The sequence below is a fragment of the Oncorhynchus masou genome, unplaced genomic scaffold, assembly GCF_036934945.1.
Source record: "Oncorhynchus masou masou isolate Uvic2021 unplaced genomic scaffold, UVic_Omas_1.1 unplaced_scaffold_4235, whole genome shotgun sequence".
Lineage (NCBI taxonomy): Eukaryota > Metazoa > Chordata > Actinopteri > Salmoniformes > Salmonidae > Oncorhynchus > Oncorhynchus masou.
The window spans coordinates 12,811-30,021 of NW_027010631.1; the positions used below are offsets into that span (position 1 = coordinate 12,811).

Below are 17,211 nucleotides of genomic sequence, written 5' to 3' on the forward strand. Positions count from 1 at the left end.
AGCTAACCCAGTCCAGTCCTTGGACTGTCCCTGCTCTGAGTTAACCCAGTCCAGTCCTTGGACTGTCCCTGCTCCGAGCTAACCCAGTCCAGTCCTTAGACTGTCCCTGCTCTGAGCTAACCCAGTCCAGTCCTTGGACTGTCCCTGCTCTGAGCTAACCCAGTCCAGTCCTTGGACTGTCCCTGCTCTGAGCTAACCCAGTCCAGTCCTTAGACTGTCCCTGCTCTGAGCTAACCCAGTCCAGTCCTTAGACTGTCCCTGCTCTGAGCTAACCCAGTCCAGTCCGTGGACTGTCCCTGCTCTGAGCTAACCCAGTCCAGTCCTTAGACTGTCCCTGCTCTGAGCTAACCCAGTCCAGTCCTTAGACTGTCCCTGCTCTGAGCTAACCCAGTCCAGTCCTTAGACTGTCCCTGCTCTGAGCTAACCCAATCTAGCTAACTGAATATTAAACAACGGCTGTGTATTATTAACATGGACTAGTTATTTATTACACTGTCTAATAACTCTCTCTGCTTATTCTTCTGTACTCCCCACAACTTCCCTCCTCCCTCCTCCTCCACCCCTTCCCTCCTCCCTCCTCCTCCACCCCTTCCCTCCTCCCTCCTTCCCCCTCCTCCCTCATTTCCTCCCTCCTCCACCCCTTCCCTCCTCCCACCTCCTCCACCCTTTCCCTCCTCCTCCACCCTTTCCCTCCTCCTCCACCCCCTTCCCTCCTCCCTCCCTCCTCCACCCCTTCCCTCCTCCCTCGCTCCTTCTCCCTTCCCTCCCACCTCCCTCCCTCCTCCACACCTCCCATCTCTCCTCCTCCATCCCTCCCATCTCCCCTGCTCCATCCTTCCCTCCCCCTCCTCCCTCTCTAACCCTCCTCCACCCCTTCCCTCCTCCCTCCCTCCTCCCCTCCCCTCCTCCCTATACAGTCAGTCTGTACTCCTCTATCTTCGGCATGCTGCAGCTACTGTGTCTGATGACGACTCCAGTAATTGGTCAAATTATGGACTGGAAGTTGAAGGACTGTGAAGATGGAGAGGAGGAGAAGGAACCAGCCAGCAAGTAAGACACTATGTCATCTATACCCTAACCCCTACACCCCTACACACTAGTCCGTAGCCCTGAGCCCCTACCTCCCTACGGCTAGCCCCTAGCAAATAAACCCTAACTCCTGGCCCCTCTACTCAAGCCTCTACACCCTAGCCAAGTCAAGTCACTAGCAAGTCGCCCTTACCTTCTATGGTTACGGGTTAGTTCCTAGGGGTTAGGGGCTAGGGGTTAGTTCCTAGAGGCTAGTTCCTAGGGGTTAGTTCCTATGGGTTAGTTCCTAGGGGTTAGTTCCTAGGGGCTCGGGTTTAGTTCCTAGGGGTTAGTTCCTATGGGTTAGTTCCTAGGGGTTAGTTCCTAGGGGTTAGTTCCTAGGGGCTCGGGTTTAGTTCCTAGGGGCTAGGGGTTAGTTCATAGAGGCTAGTTCCTAGGGGTTAGTTCCTATGGGTTAGTTCCTAGAGTCTAGTGGTTAGTTCCTAGAGGCTAGGGGCTAGTTCCTAGAGGATAGTTCCTAGGGGCTAGGGGTTAGTTCCTAGTGGTTAGTTCCTATGGGTTAGTTCCTAGTGGCTAGGGGTTAGTTCCTATGGGTTAGTTCCTAGAGGCAAGGGGTTAGTTCCTAGAGGCAAGGGGTTAGTTCCTAGAGGCTGGGGGTTAGTTCCTAGAGGCTGGGGGTTAGTTCCTAGAGGCTAGGGGTTAGTTCCTAGGGGCTAGGGGTTAGTTCCTAGGGGTTATGTGCTTCGGGGTTAAGGGTTGATTTGCACAGACTTTGCTGATAACTACTTTGTTTAAGTAAAATGTACTGACTATGACTGGTCCACCAAGCTATCTGCAGATGAATGTACTGACTATGACTGGTCCACCTAGCTATCTGGAGACGAATGTACTGACTATGACTGGTCCACCTAGCTATCTGAAGATGAATGTACTGACTATGACTGGTCCACCTAGCTATCTGCAGATGAATGTACTGACTATGACTGGTCCACCTAGCTATCTGGAGATGAATGTACTGACTATGACTGGTCCACCTAGCTATCTGGAGATGAATGTACTGACTATGACTGGTCCACCTAGCTATCTGGAGATGAATGTACTGACTATGACTGGTCCACCCTAGCTATCTGGAGATGAATGTACTGACTATGACTGGTCCACCTATCTATCTGTAGATGAATGTACTGACTATGACTGGTCCACCTAGCTATCTGGAGATGAATGTACTGACTATGACTGGTCCACCTAGCTATCTGGAGATGAATGTACTGATGGAAGTTGTTCTGGATAAGAGATCTGCTAAATGTTGGGAATAGGTTCTGACTTCCTCTAGTTTCCCCTCTCATCCCCTCCACCTCCACTCTTATGTCCCCTCTCATCCCCTCCACCTCCACTCTTATGTCCCCTCTCATCCCCTCCACCTCCACTCTTATGTCCCTTCTCATCCCCTCCACCTCCACTCTTATGTCCCCTCTCATCCCCTCCACCTCCACTCTTATGTCCCCTCTCATCCCCTCCACTCTTATGTCCCCTCTCATCCCCTCCACCTCCACTCTTATGTCCCCTCTCATCCCCTCCACTCTTATGTCCCCTCTCATCCCCTCCACCTCCACTCTTATGTCCCCTCTCATCCCCTCCACTCTTATGTCCCCTCTCATCCCCTCCACCTCCACTCTTATGTCCCCTCTCATCCCCTCCACCTCCACTCTTATGTCCCCTCTCATCCCCTCCACCACCACTCTTATGTCCCCTCTCATCCCCTCCACCTCCACTCTTATGTCCCCTCTCATCCCCTCCACCACCACTCTTATGTCCCCTCTCATCCCCTCCACTCTTATGTCCCCTCTCATCCCCTCCACCTCCACTCTTATGTCCCCTCTCATCCCCTCCACCACCACTCTTATGTCCCCTCTCATCCCCTCCACTCTTATGTCCCCTCTCATCCCCTCCACCTCCACTCTTATGTCCCCTCTCATCCCCTCCACTCTTATGTCCCCTCTCATCCCCTCCACCTCCACTCTTATGTCCCTTCTCATCCCCTCCACCTCCACTCTTATGTCCCCTCTCATCCCCTCCACCTCCACTCTTATGTCCCCTCTCATCCCCTCCACTCTTATGTCCCCTCTCATCCCCTCCACCTCCACTCTTATGTCCCCTCTCATCCCCTCCACTCTTATGTCCCCTCTCATCCCCTCCACCTCCACTCTTATGTCCCCTCTCATCCCCTCCACTCTTATGTCCCCTCTCATCCCCTCCACCTCCCACTCTTATGTCCCCTCTCATCCCCTCCACCTCCACTCTTATGTCCCCTCTCATCCCCTCCACCACCACTCTTATGTCCCCTCTCATCCCCTCCACTCTTATGTCCCCTCTCATCCCCTCCACCTCCACTCTTATGTCCCCTCTCATCCCCTCCACCACCACTCTTATGTCCCCTCTCATCCCCTCCACTCTTATGTCCCCTCTCATCCCCTCCACCTCCACTCTTATGTCCCCTCTCATCCCCTCCACTCTTATGTCCCCTCTCATCCCCTCCACCTCCACTCTTATGTCCCCTCTCATCCCCTCCACCTCCACTCTTATGTCCCCTCTCATCCCCTCCACCTCCACTCTTATGTCCCCTCTCATCCCCTCCACCTCCACTCTTATGTCCCCTCTCATATCCCCTCCCTCCCCCCCAGGGATCAGCCCAAGCGTAGAGACAGACAGATCCAGAAGGTGACCAATGCCATGCGAGCATTCATCCTGACCAACGTCCTATTGGTGGGATTTGGCATCACCTGCCTGGTGCCCAACCTCCCTCTGCAGGTGAGTGCTCCGTCCAACTGTCACTCAAACTACGCCCCGCCTCCTCACCACCTTTTGGCCAATGAGCAGCAGTTTTCCAGGACCAGTGTCAGTGACAGCTGATATGGGAATGAGAAGAGAGCAGTGCTCTGTCTCCCCCTATAGGCTTTACAGTAGAACTACAGCTAGACATGGCCTGTTCTCCCTGGAGTGGGCAGTATCAGCTTCGAGACAATACATCCCAGGGCTCTCCAACCCTGTTCCTGGAGATCTACTCTCCTGTAGGTTTTAACTCCAACCCTGTTCCTGGAGATCTACTCTCCTGTAGGTTTTAACTCCAACCCTGTTCCTGGAGATCTACTCTCCTGTAGGTTTTAACTCCAACCCTGTTCCTGGAGATCTACTCTCCTGTAGGTTTTAACTCCAACCCTGTTCCTGGAGAGAGACCCTCCTGTAGGTTTTAACTCCAACCCTGTTCCTGGAGAGAAACCCTCCTGTAGGTTTTCATTCCAACCCTGTTCCTGGAGAGAGACACTCCTGTAGGTTTTCATTCCAACCCTGTTCCTGGAGAGAAACCCTCCTGTAGGTTTTCATTCCAACCCTGTTCCTGGAGATCTACCCTCCTGTAGGTTTTAACTCCAACCCTGTTCCTGGAGAGAGACTCTCCTGTAGGTTTTAACTCCAACCCTGTTCCTGGAGATCTACTCTCCTGTAGGTTTTAACTCCAACCCTGTTCCTGGAGAGATACCATCCTGTAGGTTTTAACTCCAACCCTGTTCCAGGAGAGAGACCCTCCTGTAGGTTTTAACTCCAACCCTGTTCCTGGAGATCTACTCTCCTGTAGGTTTTAACTCCAACCCTGTTCCTGGAGAGATACCATCCTGTAGGTTTTAACTCCAACCCTGTTCCTGGAGAGAGACCCTCCTGTAGGTTTTAACTCCAGCCCTGTTCCTGGAGATCTACTCTCCTGTAGGTTTTAACTCCAACCCTGTTCCTGGAGAGAGACCCTCCTGTAGGTTTTAACTCTAACCCTGTTCCAGGAGAGAGACCCTCCTGTAGGTTTTAACTCTAACCCTGTTCCAGGAGAGAGACCCTCCTGTAGGTTTTAACTCCAACCCTGTTCCTGGAGATCTACCCTCCTGTAGGTTTTAACTCCAACCCTGTTCCTGGAGATCTACTCTCCTGTAGGTTCTCATTCCAACCCTGTTCCTGGAGATCTACCCTCCTGTAGGATTTTAACTCCAACCCTGTTCCTGGAGAGAAACCCTCCTGTAGGTTTTCATTCCAACCCTGTTCCTGGAGAGAGACCCTCCTGTAGGTTTTCATTCCAACCCTAGCATACCTGATTATAATAACTAACTGGTTGATAAGCTGAAGGTTAGTTACATCTAGGGTCGGAGTGAAAACCTACAGGAGGCACATGAGGTTGATGACTCCCTAATTGGGGAGGACGGGCTTAGCGGCATTGGCTGGAGCAAAATAAGTGGATGGGTGTCAAATACATGATGGTTTCTATGGTTTCCATGTGTTTAATACCATTCCATTCGCTCCTTTCCAGCCATTATTATGAGCCGTCCTCCCCTCAGCAGCCTCCACTGACAGGAGGGTAGCTCTCCAGGAACAGGGTGGGAGAGCCCTGTCCTATACCCTAGTCCCTATACCCTAGCCTCTACACCCTAGCCTCTACACCCTAGCCCCTACACCCGAGCCCTACACCCGGGCCCTACACCCGAGCCCCTACACCCGAGCCCCTACACCCGAGCCCCTACACCCGAGCCCCTACACCCGAGCCCCTACACCCGAGCCCCTACACCCGAGCCCCTACACCCGAGCCCCTACACCCGAGCCCCTACACCCGAGCCCCTACACCCGAGCCCCTACACCCTATACCCTAGCCCCTACACCGTAGCCCCTACACCCTAGCCCCTACACCCTAGCCCCTACAGCCTATCCCCTACAGCCTATCCCCTACAGCCTAGCCCCTACAGCCTAGCCCCTATACCGTAGCTGTTACACCCTAGCCCCTACACCCTAGCCCTACACCCTAGCCCCTACACCCTAGCCCCTATACCCTAGCCCCTACACCATAGCTGCTATACCCTAGCCCCTACACCATAGCCGCTATCCCCTAGCCCCTACACCGTAGCCGTTACACCCTAGCCCCTACACCCTATACCCTAGCCCCTACACCCTATACCGTAGCCGCTACACCCTAGCCCCTACACCCTAGCCCCTACACCCTAGCCCCTACACCCTTGCCCGTACTCCCTAGCCCCTACACCCTAGCCCCTACTCCCTATCCCGTACACCCTATCCCATACACCCTAGCCCCTACTCCCTATCCCGTACACCCTATCCCATACACCCTAGCCCCTACACCCTAGCCCCTACACCCTAGCCCCTACTCCCTCGACACCCCTGTATCCATTTTGGGTACCAGACTGACTGTCATCTGATTTATTCCTTCTCTCCTCAGATCTTGTCATTTGTCCTCCACACTGTTGTGAGAGGGTTCATCCACTCTGCTACGGGAGGTCTCTATGCTGCTGTGTGAGTACTTCTATAATCCACTCTGCTACCGGAGGTCTCTATGCTGCTGTGTGAGTACTTCTATAATCCACTCTGCTACGGGAGGTCTCTATGCTGCTGTGTGAGTACTTCTATAATCCACTCTGCTACGGGAGGTCTCTATGCTGCTGTGTGAGTACTTCTATAATCCACTCTGCTACGGGAGGTCTCTATGCTGCTGTGTGAGTACTTCTATAATCCACTCTGCTATCGGAGGTCTCTATGCTGCTGTGTGAGTACTTCTATAATCCACTTTGCTACCGGAGGTCTCTATGCTGCTGTGTGAGTACTTCTATAATCCACTCTGCTACCGGAGGTCTCTATGCTGCTGTGTGAGTACTTCTATAATCCACTCTGCTATCGGAGGTCTCTATGCTGCTGTGTGAGTACTTCTATAATCCACTCTGCTATCGGAGGTCTCTATGCTGCTGTGTGAGTACTTCTATAATCCACTCTGCTATCGGAGGTCTCTATGCTGCTGTGTGAGTACTTCTATAATCCACTCTGCTACCGGAGGTCTCTATGCTGCTGTGTGAGTACTTCTATAATCCACTCTGCTACCGGAGGTCTCTATGCTGCTGTGTGAGTACTTCTATAATGTCACACAGTGTGTGTGTATATTGATGTGTGTTTTCTGTATCTCTAGGTACCCGTCGTCTCAGTTTGGCAGTCTGACGGGGATGCAGTCTCTGGTGTCTGCTCTGTTTGCTCTGTTCCAGCAGCCGCTCTTCATGGCCATGATGGGCCCTCTGAAGGGAGACCCACTCTGGGTGAATGTAGGCCTGTTGGGGGTCAGTATGCTGGGCTTCCTGCTGCCTCTGTACCTGGTGTGTTTCAGACGCACACTGCACCGCCAGATACAGGACAGAGACCAGGACTCCAAGATATACCTCAAGATCCACGGGTCTGGCAAACCTGAAGGCCTCCTCTAGAGGGAGGAGAGAGGGAGGAGAGAGGGAGGAGAGGGAGGAGGAGGGGGAGAGAGGGAGGAGAGGGGAGGAGAGGGGAGGAGAGAGGGGAGGAGGAGGGGGGAGGAGAGGGAGGAGGAGGGGAGGAGAGGGAGGAGAGAGGGGGAGGAGGGGGGAGGATAGAGGGGGGAGGGGAGGGGGAGGAGAGAGGGAGGAGAGGGAGGGAGAGAGGGGGGGAGAGAGGGGGAGGGGGAGAGGGAGGAGAGGGAGGAGGAGAGGGAGGAGAGAGGGAGGGAGAGAGGGGGAGGGGGGGAGGGAGGAGAGGGGGAGGAGAGGGGAGGAGAGAGGGAGGAGAGAGGGAGGAGAGAGGGGGAGGGGGAGAGAGAGGGGGAGAGGGAGAGAGGGAGGGGGGAGAGAGAGGGGGAGGAGAGGGAGGAGAGAGGAGAGGGGGAGGAGAGGGGGAGGAGGGAGGGGAGGGGGGAGGGAGGAGGGAGGGAGAGAGGGGAGGGGAGGGAGGAGAGAGGGGGAGGGGAGGGGGGAGGATAGAGGGGAGGGGAGAGAGGGGGGGGAGGAGAGAGGGGGGGGAGGAGAGGGGGAGGAGAGGGAGAGAGGAGGGAGGGAGGAGGAGGAGGGAGAGAGGGAGGGAGAGAGAGGGAGGGAGGGGAGGGAGGAGAGGGGAGGGAGAGAGGGGGAGGAGAGGGAGGATAGAGGGGGAGGGGGAGAGGAGGGGGGAGGAGAGAGCAGAGGGGGAGGAGAGAGGGGGGGAGAGAGGGAGAGAGAGAGGGGAGGAGGGGGAGGAGGAGGGGGGAGGGAGGGGGAGGAGGGAGAGGTAGGGGGGAGGGAGAGGGGAGGAGAGGGAGGAGAGAGGGTGAGGAGAGTAGGGGGAGGGGAGGAGGAGGGAGGGGTGAGGGAGATGTAGGGGGAGGAGAGGGAGGAGAGGGAGGAGAGGGGGAGGAAGGTAGGGGGGAGGGGAGAGGGGTGAGGAGAGAGGGTGAGGAGAGGTAGGGGGAGAGGGAGGAGAGAGGGTGAGGAGAGGTAGGGGGAGGGGAGGGGAAGGGTGAGAGGGTGAGGAGGAGGTAGATCCAGAGGTAGGGGAGAGGAGAGAGAGAGGGGGAGAGATCTGGAGAGGGAGGGGAGGGGAGAGGAGGAACTGAGGGAGAGGTAGGGGGAGGAGAGGTAGGGGGAGGAGAGGTAGGGGGAGGAGAGAGGGAGGCGAGGTAGGGGGAGGCGAGGTAGTGGGAGGAGAGGGGGAGGAGAGAGGGAGGAGAGGTAGGGGAGGAGAGGGAGGAGAGGCCCTAGATCTGTACCTAGAGGAAACTGATCCAAGATCTGTACCTAGAGGAAACTGATCCAAGATCTGTACCTTGGGGAAACTGATCCTAGAGTTGTACCTTGGGGAAACTGATCCTAGATCTGTACCTTGGGGAAAGTGCCAAATGGCATCATTTGGTGCCATCTGGTCTAAAGTAGTGCACTACAGTACATAGGGAATAGGATGCCATCTGGTCTAAAGTAGTGCACTACAGTACATAGGGAATAGGATGCCATCTGGTCTAAAGTAGTGCACTACAGTACATAGGGAATAGGATGCCATCTGATTGTTGAACAGCCAAGTCTCTTCTGTTCTGTCATCCCACTTTTATACTGCTGTCTGGTCATATTGCAGATATATATTTATGTGTGGGTGTTGTTGTAAACATATAGATATATATTTATCTGTGGGTGTTGATGTAAACATATAGATATATATTTATGTGTGGGTGTTGTTGTAAACATATAGATATATATTTATGTGTGGGTGTTGTTGTAAACATATAGATATATATTTATGTGTGGGTGTTGTTGTAAACATATAGATATATATTTATGTGTGGGTGTTGTTGTAAACATATAGATATATATTTATGTGTGGGTGTTGTTGTAAACATATAGATATATATTTATGTGTGGGTGTTGTTGTAAACATATAGATATATATTTATGTGTGGGTGTTGTTGTAAACATATAGATATATATATATTTATGTGTGGGTGTTATTGTAAACATATAGATATATATTATGTGTGGGTGTTGTTGTAAACATATAGATATATATTATGTGTGGGTGTTGTTGTAAACATATAGATATATATTTATGTGTGGGTGTTGTTGTAAACATATAGATATATATTTATGTGTGGGTGTTGTTGTAAACATATATATATATATATTATGTGTGGGTGTTGTTGTAAACATGTATGTATGTATGTATGTATGTGTGTGTGTGTGTGTGTGTGTGTGTGTGTGTGTGTGTGTGTGTGTGTGTGTGTGTGTGTGTGTGTGTGTGTGTGTGTGTATATATATATATATATATATGTGTGGATGTTGCTGTAAATGATAGTCACGCAGTTGTTGACAGACATAAAGGTGGTGGAACTGATAGTTGTATTGATACATGGTAAATAATTGATGACTGATGATTTATAATTGTTTAGAATGATGGTATCTGTCTGGAGTACAGGGAGAGGAATTTAGCACTTTAAACCCCTGACCTCTGGTCCCTGACCTCTTAGCCCCTGACCTCTTAGCCCCTGACCTCTTAGCCCCTGACCTCTTAGCCCCTGACCTCTAGTTCCTGACCTCTAGTTCCTGACCTCTAGTACCTGACCTCTAGCCTCTGACCTCTAGCCCCTTGACCTCTAACCCCTTGACCTCTAGTTCTTGATCTCTAGGCCCTGTAAAGCTGTCTACTGAATATCCCCTCAGGTGTTTGTGATGTTATGTTTCTACATCATGTTATGGTGATTCATCTCTTCAATGTGACCTGATCCTGGTTACGAATTAGACTTTCCTAAGAAAACATAGGAAATACATGAACACTACCGTTCAAAAGTTTGGTGTCACGTAGAAATGTCCTTGTTTTTTTGTCCAATAAAATAACAAAATGTATCAAATACAGTGTAGACATTGTTAATGTCGTAAATGACTATTGTAGCTGGAAATGGCTGATTTCTTATGGAATATCTACATAGGCCCATTATCAGCAACCATCACTCCTGTGTTCCAGTTCTGCTTGCCAATCCAAGTTTATCATTTTAAAAGGCTAATTGATTATTTGAAAACACTTTTTCAATCATGTCATGATTAAAGAAGCAATAAAACTGGCCTTCTTTAGACTAGTTGAGTATCTGGAGCATCAGCATTTGTGGGTTCGATTCCATGATGCTGGCCTTCTAGGCAGAGTTGCAAGAAAAGCCTTATCTCAGAATGACCAATAAAAATAATATATTAAGATGTGCAAAAGAACACAGACACTGGACAGAGGAACTCTATTTAATGAACCTGTCAGTTGTGGACTTGTGAGGTGTCTGTTTCTCAAACTAGACACTAATGTACTTGTCTTGCTCAGTTATGCACCGGTGTTAAGCTGAGCGACACGGTGGAACCTAAGAGCAGATGAGGAAACAGGGATGAATTAACCAAAATATTTATTGTTACACAGTAACCTGATGAAAACCAGAGGGCGTAGCAGGAGCAGATGTGGCAACCGGGGCCTCCCACTCCTCTTTCTATTCTGGCTAAGGCCAATTTGCGCTGTTCTGTGAAGGGAATAGTACACAACATTGTACGAGATCTTATGTTTTTTGGCAATTTCTAGCTTGGAATAGCTTTCTTTTCTCAGAACAAGAATAGACTGATGAGTTACAGAAGAAAGTTCTTTGTTTCAGGCCATTTTGAGCCTGTAATCGAACCCACAAATGCTGATGCTCCAGATACTCAACTAGTCTAAAAGAGGCCAGTTTTATTGCTTCTTTAATCATGACAACAGTTTTCAGCTGTGCTAACATAATTGCAAAAGGATTTTCTAATGATAAATTAGCCCTTTAAAGTTAGAAACTTGGATTACTTAACACAACGTGCCATTGAAACACAGGAGTGATGGTTACTGATAGTGGGCCTCTGTAATCCTATGTAGATATTCCATTAAAAATCAGCTGTTTCCAGCTACAATAGTCATTTACAACATTAACAATGTCTACACTGTATTTCTGATCAATTCTATGTTATTATAATGGACAAAAAAAAATGTGCTTTTTGTTCAAAAAACAAGGACATTTCTCACGTGACCACAAACTTTTGAATGGTCGTGTATGTTCGCCCAGTCTAGATTTTAAAGTAGCCATTTCCTGCAGTCAAATTACCCAGTAGCCTCATGGGTGGAATGTTAGTTTTTTGTCATAATTGCATAATTAAATAAACATAAAAAATGAAAATAATTGAACGCTGAAAATCTGGTGTTTCAAACCTTTTTGTTATATTTCAGTCTTCTGTGATATATTGGGATTCTGGGATATATAAGTGTAATATTGAGATGCAAACTCGAAATTGAAAACATTTCAACTCTATATCTGACATGGTACAGGTGTCTTCTTGTTGTTTCAGCCCATAACCATGTATGTGAGGTGTATGCTTTGGTTTCAATGTCGATTTGTTAAAGAATATCTGATTTTGACCCTGATTTTAGCCCACTGTATGTGCCATCATAGATTTGGGTAATGATGATGATTTATGTCAACCTACGACCAATGTTGTCATTCTGTTGAGGCAGAGAGAGAGATAGACACTGCTGGAATAAAGTCATTGGTTTAAATGTTTGTAAATGTCTTCAAGTTTTCATGTTTTTGTCACGTGCACAAGTACAGTGAAAACAATTTTCTTGCTCTTTCCCAACAATGCAGTAATCAATATCAGTAGTACTATACAAATATGATAAAAATAGACATTTTATAATACTAGTGATAATATATCAATATATAATAGTACTATAAAATGTATCTGAGTCGATGAGTCGATGTGCAGGGGGTGCTGGGTAATAACTGGGTACCAGTACTGAGTCAATGTGCAGGGGGTGCTGGGTAATTACATGTCTATATACACAGGGTACCAGTACTGAGTCAATGTGCAGGGGGTGCTGGGTAATAACATGGTACCAGTACTGAGTCGATGTGCAGGGGGTGCTGGGTAATTACATGGCTATATACACTGGGTACCAGTACTGAGTCGATGTGCAGGGGGTGCTGGGTAATAACATGGTACCAGTACTGAGTCAATGTGCAGGGGGTGCTGGGTAATAACATGGTACCAGTACTGAGTCAATGTGCAGGGGGTGCTGGGTAATAACATGGTGCCATATCTCTTCATTTCATATCTCTTTAATCCATATCTCTTTATTTCATCTCTCTTTTTTTCATATATCTTTAATCCATATCGCTTTATTTCATATATTTAATTCATATCTCTTTATTTCATCTCTTTATTTCATATCTCTTTAATTCATATTTCTTTATTTCATCTCTTTATTTCATATCTCTTTAATTCATATATCTTTATTTCATATCTCTTTAATTCATATCTCTTTATTTCATATCTCTTTAATTCATATCTCTTTATTTCATATCTCTTTAATCCATATCTCTATTTCATATCTCTTTAATTCATATCTCTTTAATCCATATCTCTTTATTTCATCTCTCTTTTTTTCATATATCTTTAATCCATATCGCTTTATTTCATATATTTAATTCATATCTCTTTATTTCATCTCTTTATTTCATATCTCTTTAATTCATATTTCTTTATTTCATCTCTTTATTTCATATCTCTTTAATTCATATCTCTTTATTTCATATCTCTTTAATCCATATCTCTATTTCATATCTCTTTAATTCATATCTCTTTATTTCATATCTCTTTAATTCATATCTCTTTATTTCATATCTCTTTAATCCATATCTCTATTTCATATCTCTTTAATTCATATCTCTTTATTTTATATCTCTTTTATCCATATCTCTTTATTTCATATAAAGAGTTCACAGGAGGTTGGTGGCACCATAATTGGGGAGGACATGCTTGTGGTAATGACTGAAGTGGTATCGGTAGAATGGTATCAAATTACATCAAACACGTGGTTTCCATGGTTTCCATGTGTTTGATGCCATTCCATTTGCTCCGTTCCTGCCATTATTATGAGCCATCCTCCCCTCAGCAGCCCCCACTGGAAGAGTTCAGTGTTCATATCTCTATATATCTTATGAAGAGTTCAGTGGGCTCAGGGCTCTATTCAGTCTGGGTCGCTGAAACAATGCAGATTGTGTGATAGAAATGTAAAGGTGGTTTCCGATTAAGCCGACAGACACCGCTGTCCTAGGATTACATGGGTCTTCTGGACCCGTTCTTTCAAAAGTTATGTGTCTGGATTTATATAACTATAACTGTTACGGCTTTCTAGGTGGGAAGGAGAGTCGGACCAAAATGCGGCGTGTAGATTGCGATCCATGTTTAATAAACAAACGTAAAACACAAATCAATTATAAACACTACAAAACAAAGAACATAACGAAAACCGAAACAGCCTATACTGTTGTAAATAAACACAGAACAAGGACATCAGGACACCAAGGACAATCACCCACGAAACACTCAAAGAATATGGCTGCCTAAATATGGTTCCCAATCAGAGACAACGATAAACACCTGCCTCTGATTGAGAACCACTTCAGACAGCCATAGACTTAACTAGAACACCCCACTAAGCTACAATCCCAATACAAACACACCACATACAAAAACCCATGCCACACCCTGGCCTGACCAAATAAATGAAGACAAACACAATATACTTCGACCAGGGCGTGACAATAACGTTATAGTGTGGTCACTATGTAAATCTTTCCTACTGAATAGGTGGTGTACTTAAGAACACATTCTTATTTTCAATGACGGCCTTGGAACAGTAGGTTATTAACTGCCTGTTCAGGGGCAGAACGACAGATTTTCACCGTGTCAGCTCGGGGATTCGATCTAGCAACCTTTCAGTTAACTAGTCCAACGCTCTAACCACCTGATTACATTGCACTGCACGAGGAGCCTGCCTGTTACGCGAATGCAGTAAGCCAAGGTAAGTTGCCAGCTATCATTAAACTTATCTTATAAAAACAATCAATCAATCATCATCACTAGTTAACTACACATGGTTGATGATATTACTAGTTTATCTAGCATGTCCTGCGTTGCATATAATCAATGCGGTGCCTATCGTTGCTCCACTGTGTACCTAACCATAAACATCAATGCCTTTCTTAAAATCAATACACAATATTTTTAAACCTGCATATTTAGCTAAAACAAATCCAGGCTAGCGGGCAATATTAACCAGGTGAAATTGTGTCACTTCTCTTGCGTTCATTGCGCGCAGAGTCCGTGTATATGCAACCGTTTGGGCTGCCTAATTTACCAGAAATGTATGTAATTATGACATAACATTGAAGGTTGTGCAATGTAACAGCAATATTTAGACTTAGGGATGCCACCCGTTAGATAAAATAAAGAACGGTTCCGTATTTCACTGAAAGAATAAACGCCTTGTTTTCGAGATGATGGTTTCCGGATTCGACCATATTAATGACCAAAGGCTCGTATTTCTGTGTGGTATTATGTTATAACTAAGTCTATGATTTGATAGAGCATTCTGACTGAGCGATGGTAGGCAGCAGCAGGCTCGTAAGCATTCATTCAAACAGCACTTTCGTGCTTTCAGAAACTAGTCCAACTCTCTAACCACTAGGCTACCAGCCGCCCTCTTCATCAAACCATTTGTCAATGTTGATAATTTTCTTAGGTTGTCTGCTTGAAGTTTTTAGGTTTGATAGGGAAGCTGAGTGGTCAAATACACTGTTTAGGTTTACTACTGCCAAGTTTACACCTTCACTATTACAGTGAAACCTTTTGTCCAGGAAATTGTCTAGAAGAGATTGAATTTGTTATTGCCTAATTGTTTTTTGGTAGATTTCCACACTATTTTCCTTCCATCTGTAGCATTTATTAGCCAAGCAGTTAGTCTCTCTCTGTCTCTGTCTCTGTCTCTCTCAATTCAATTCAAGGGCTTTATTGGCATGGGAAACGTGTTAACATTGCCGAAGCAAGTGAGGTAGATAATATATAAAGTGGATATATAAAGTGAAATAAACAATAACAATTAACAGTAAACATTACACATACAGAAGTTTCAAAACAATAAAGACATTACAAATGTCATAATATATATATACAGTGTTTTAACAATCTCTCTCTCGATCTCTCTCTGTGTCTCTCTCTTTCTCTACTTTCTCTTTCTCTCTGTCTCACTCTATGTCTCTCTCTACCTACTTTCTCTCTCTCTACTTTCTCTGTCTGTCTCTCTCTGTCAATTCAATTTATTGGCATGGGAAACGTTAACATTGTCAAAGCAAGTGAAATAAACAATAAAAATGAACAGTAAACATTACGCTCACAGAAGTTCCAAAAGAATAAAGACATTACAAATATTATGTATATACAGTTGAAGTCGGAAATTTACATACACTTATGTTGGAGTCATTTTTCAACCACTCCACAAATTTGTTGTTAACCAACTAGTTTTGGCAAGTCGGTTAGGTTAGTCGGTTACTTTGTCCATGACACAAGTAACTTGTGATTATTTCACTTATAATTCACTGTATCACAATTCCAGTGGGGTCAGAAGTTTACATTCACTAAGTTATCTGTGCCTTTAAGCAGCTTGGAAAATTCCAGAAAATGATGTCATGGCTTTAGAAGCTTCTGATAGGCTAATTGAGTCAATTTAAGTCAATTGTAGGTGTACCTGTGGATGTATTTCAAGGCCGACCTTCAAACTCAGTGCCTTTTTGCTTGACATCATGGGGAAATCAAAAGAAATCAGCCAAGACCACAGAAAAAATTGTAGACCTCCACAAGTCTGGTTCATCCTTGGGAGCAATTTCCAAATGCCTGAAGGTACCAAGTTCATCTGTACAAACAATAGTACGCAAGTATAAACACCATGGGACCACGCAGCCGTCATACCGCTCAGGAAGGAGACGCGTTCTGTCTCCTAGAGATGAACGTACTTTGGTGCGAAAAGTGCAAATCAATCCCAGAACAACAGCAGAGGACCTTGTGAAGATGCTGGAGGAAACAGGTACAAAGGTATCTATATCCACAGTAAAACGAGTCCTATATTGACATGACCTGATAGGCCACTCAGCAAGGAAGAAGCCACTGCTCCAAAACTGCCATAAAAAAACAGACTATGGTTTGCAACTGCACATGGGGACAAAGATTGTACTTTTTGGAGAAATGTGCTCTGGTCTGATGGAACAAAAATAGAAGAGTTTGGCCATAATGACCATCGTTATGTTTGGAAGAAAAAGGGGGAGGCTTGCAAGCCGAAGAACACCATCCCAACAGTGAAGCATGGGGGTGGCAGCATCATGTTGTGGGGGTGCTTTGCTGCAGGAGGGACTGTTGCACTTCACAAAATAGATGGCATTATGAGCCAGGAAAATGATGTGGATATATTGAAGCAACATCTCAAGACATCAAGTTAAGGTTTGGTTGCAAATGGGTCTTCCAAATGGACAATGACCCCAAGCATACTTCCAAAGTTGTGGCGAAATGGCTTAAGGACAACAATGTCAAGGTATTGGAGTGGCCATCACAAAGCCCTGACCTCAATCCTTTCGAAAATCTGTGGGCAGAACTGAAAAAGAGTGTGCGAGCAAGGAGGCCCACAAACCTGACTCAGTTACACCAGCTCTGTCAGGAGGAATGGGACAAAATTCACCCAAATTATTGTGGGAAGCTGGTGGAAGGCTACCTGAAACGTTTGACCCAAGTTAAACTGACTGGCTGACCGAATGGCTAACTGACTGACTGGCTGACTGAATGACAGACTGGCTCGATGAATGACTGTCTGGCTGACTGAATGACTGATTGACTGGCTGCTTGAATGGCTGGTTGACTGAATGACTGCATGACTGACTGGCTTAATGAATGACTGAGTGGCTGACTGACTGGTTGGCTGGTTGGCTGACTGATTGGTTTTCTGACTGACTGGCTG

General features: G+C 46.6%; 1 protein-coding gene across 1 annotated transcript; it reads left to right on the forward strand.

The window, feature by feature from the left end:
- The first annotated feature begins 888 nt into the window (after positions 1 to 888).
- On the forward strand, positions 889 to 7,339 carry LOC135534959 (large neutral amino acids transporter small subunit 4-like). Its single transcript, XM_064961734.1, has 4 exons — positions 889 to 1,050; positions 3,711 to 3,837; positions 6,293 to 6,366; positions 7,031 to 7,339. Exons 1-4 carry the CDS (start codon positions 944 to 946, stop codon positions 7,314 to 7,316), a joined length of 594 nt encoding a protein of 197 aa, XP_064817806.1. The 5' UTR covers positions 889 to 943; the 3' UTR covers positions 7,317 to 7,339.
- Positions 7,340 to 17,211: the final 9,872 nt, after the last annotated feature.

What these genes read in the sequence shown, in the direction of transcription:
- LOC135534959 (XM_064961734.1), top strand. Translation starts at nt 944, where the DNA reads ATGCTGCAGCTACTGTGTCTGATGACGACTCCAGTAATTGGTCAAATT. An exon ending in GAGAAGGAACCAGCCAGCAA is followed by an intron (nt 1,051 to 3,710) that starts GTAAGACACTAT and finishes CCTCCCCCCCAG; the next exon opens with GGATCAGCCCAAGCGTAGAG. An exon ending in TGCCCAACCTCCCTCTGCAG is followed by an intron (nt 3,838 to 6,292) that starts GTGAGTGCTCCG and finishes TTCTCTCCTCAG; the next exon opens with ATCTTGTCATTTGTCCTCCA.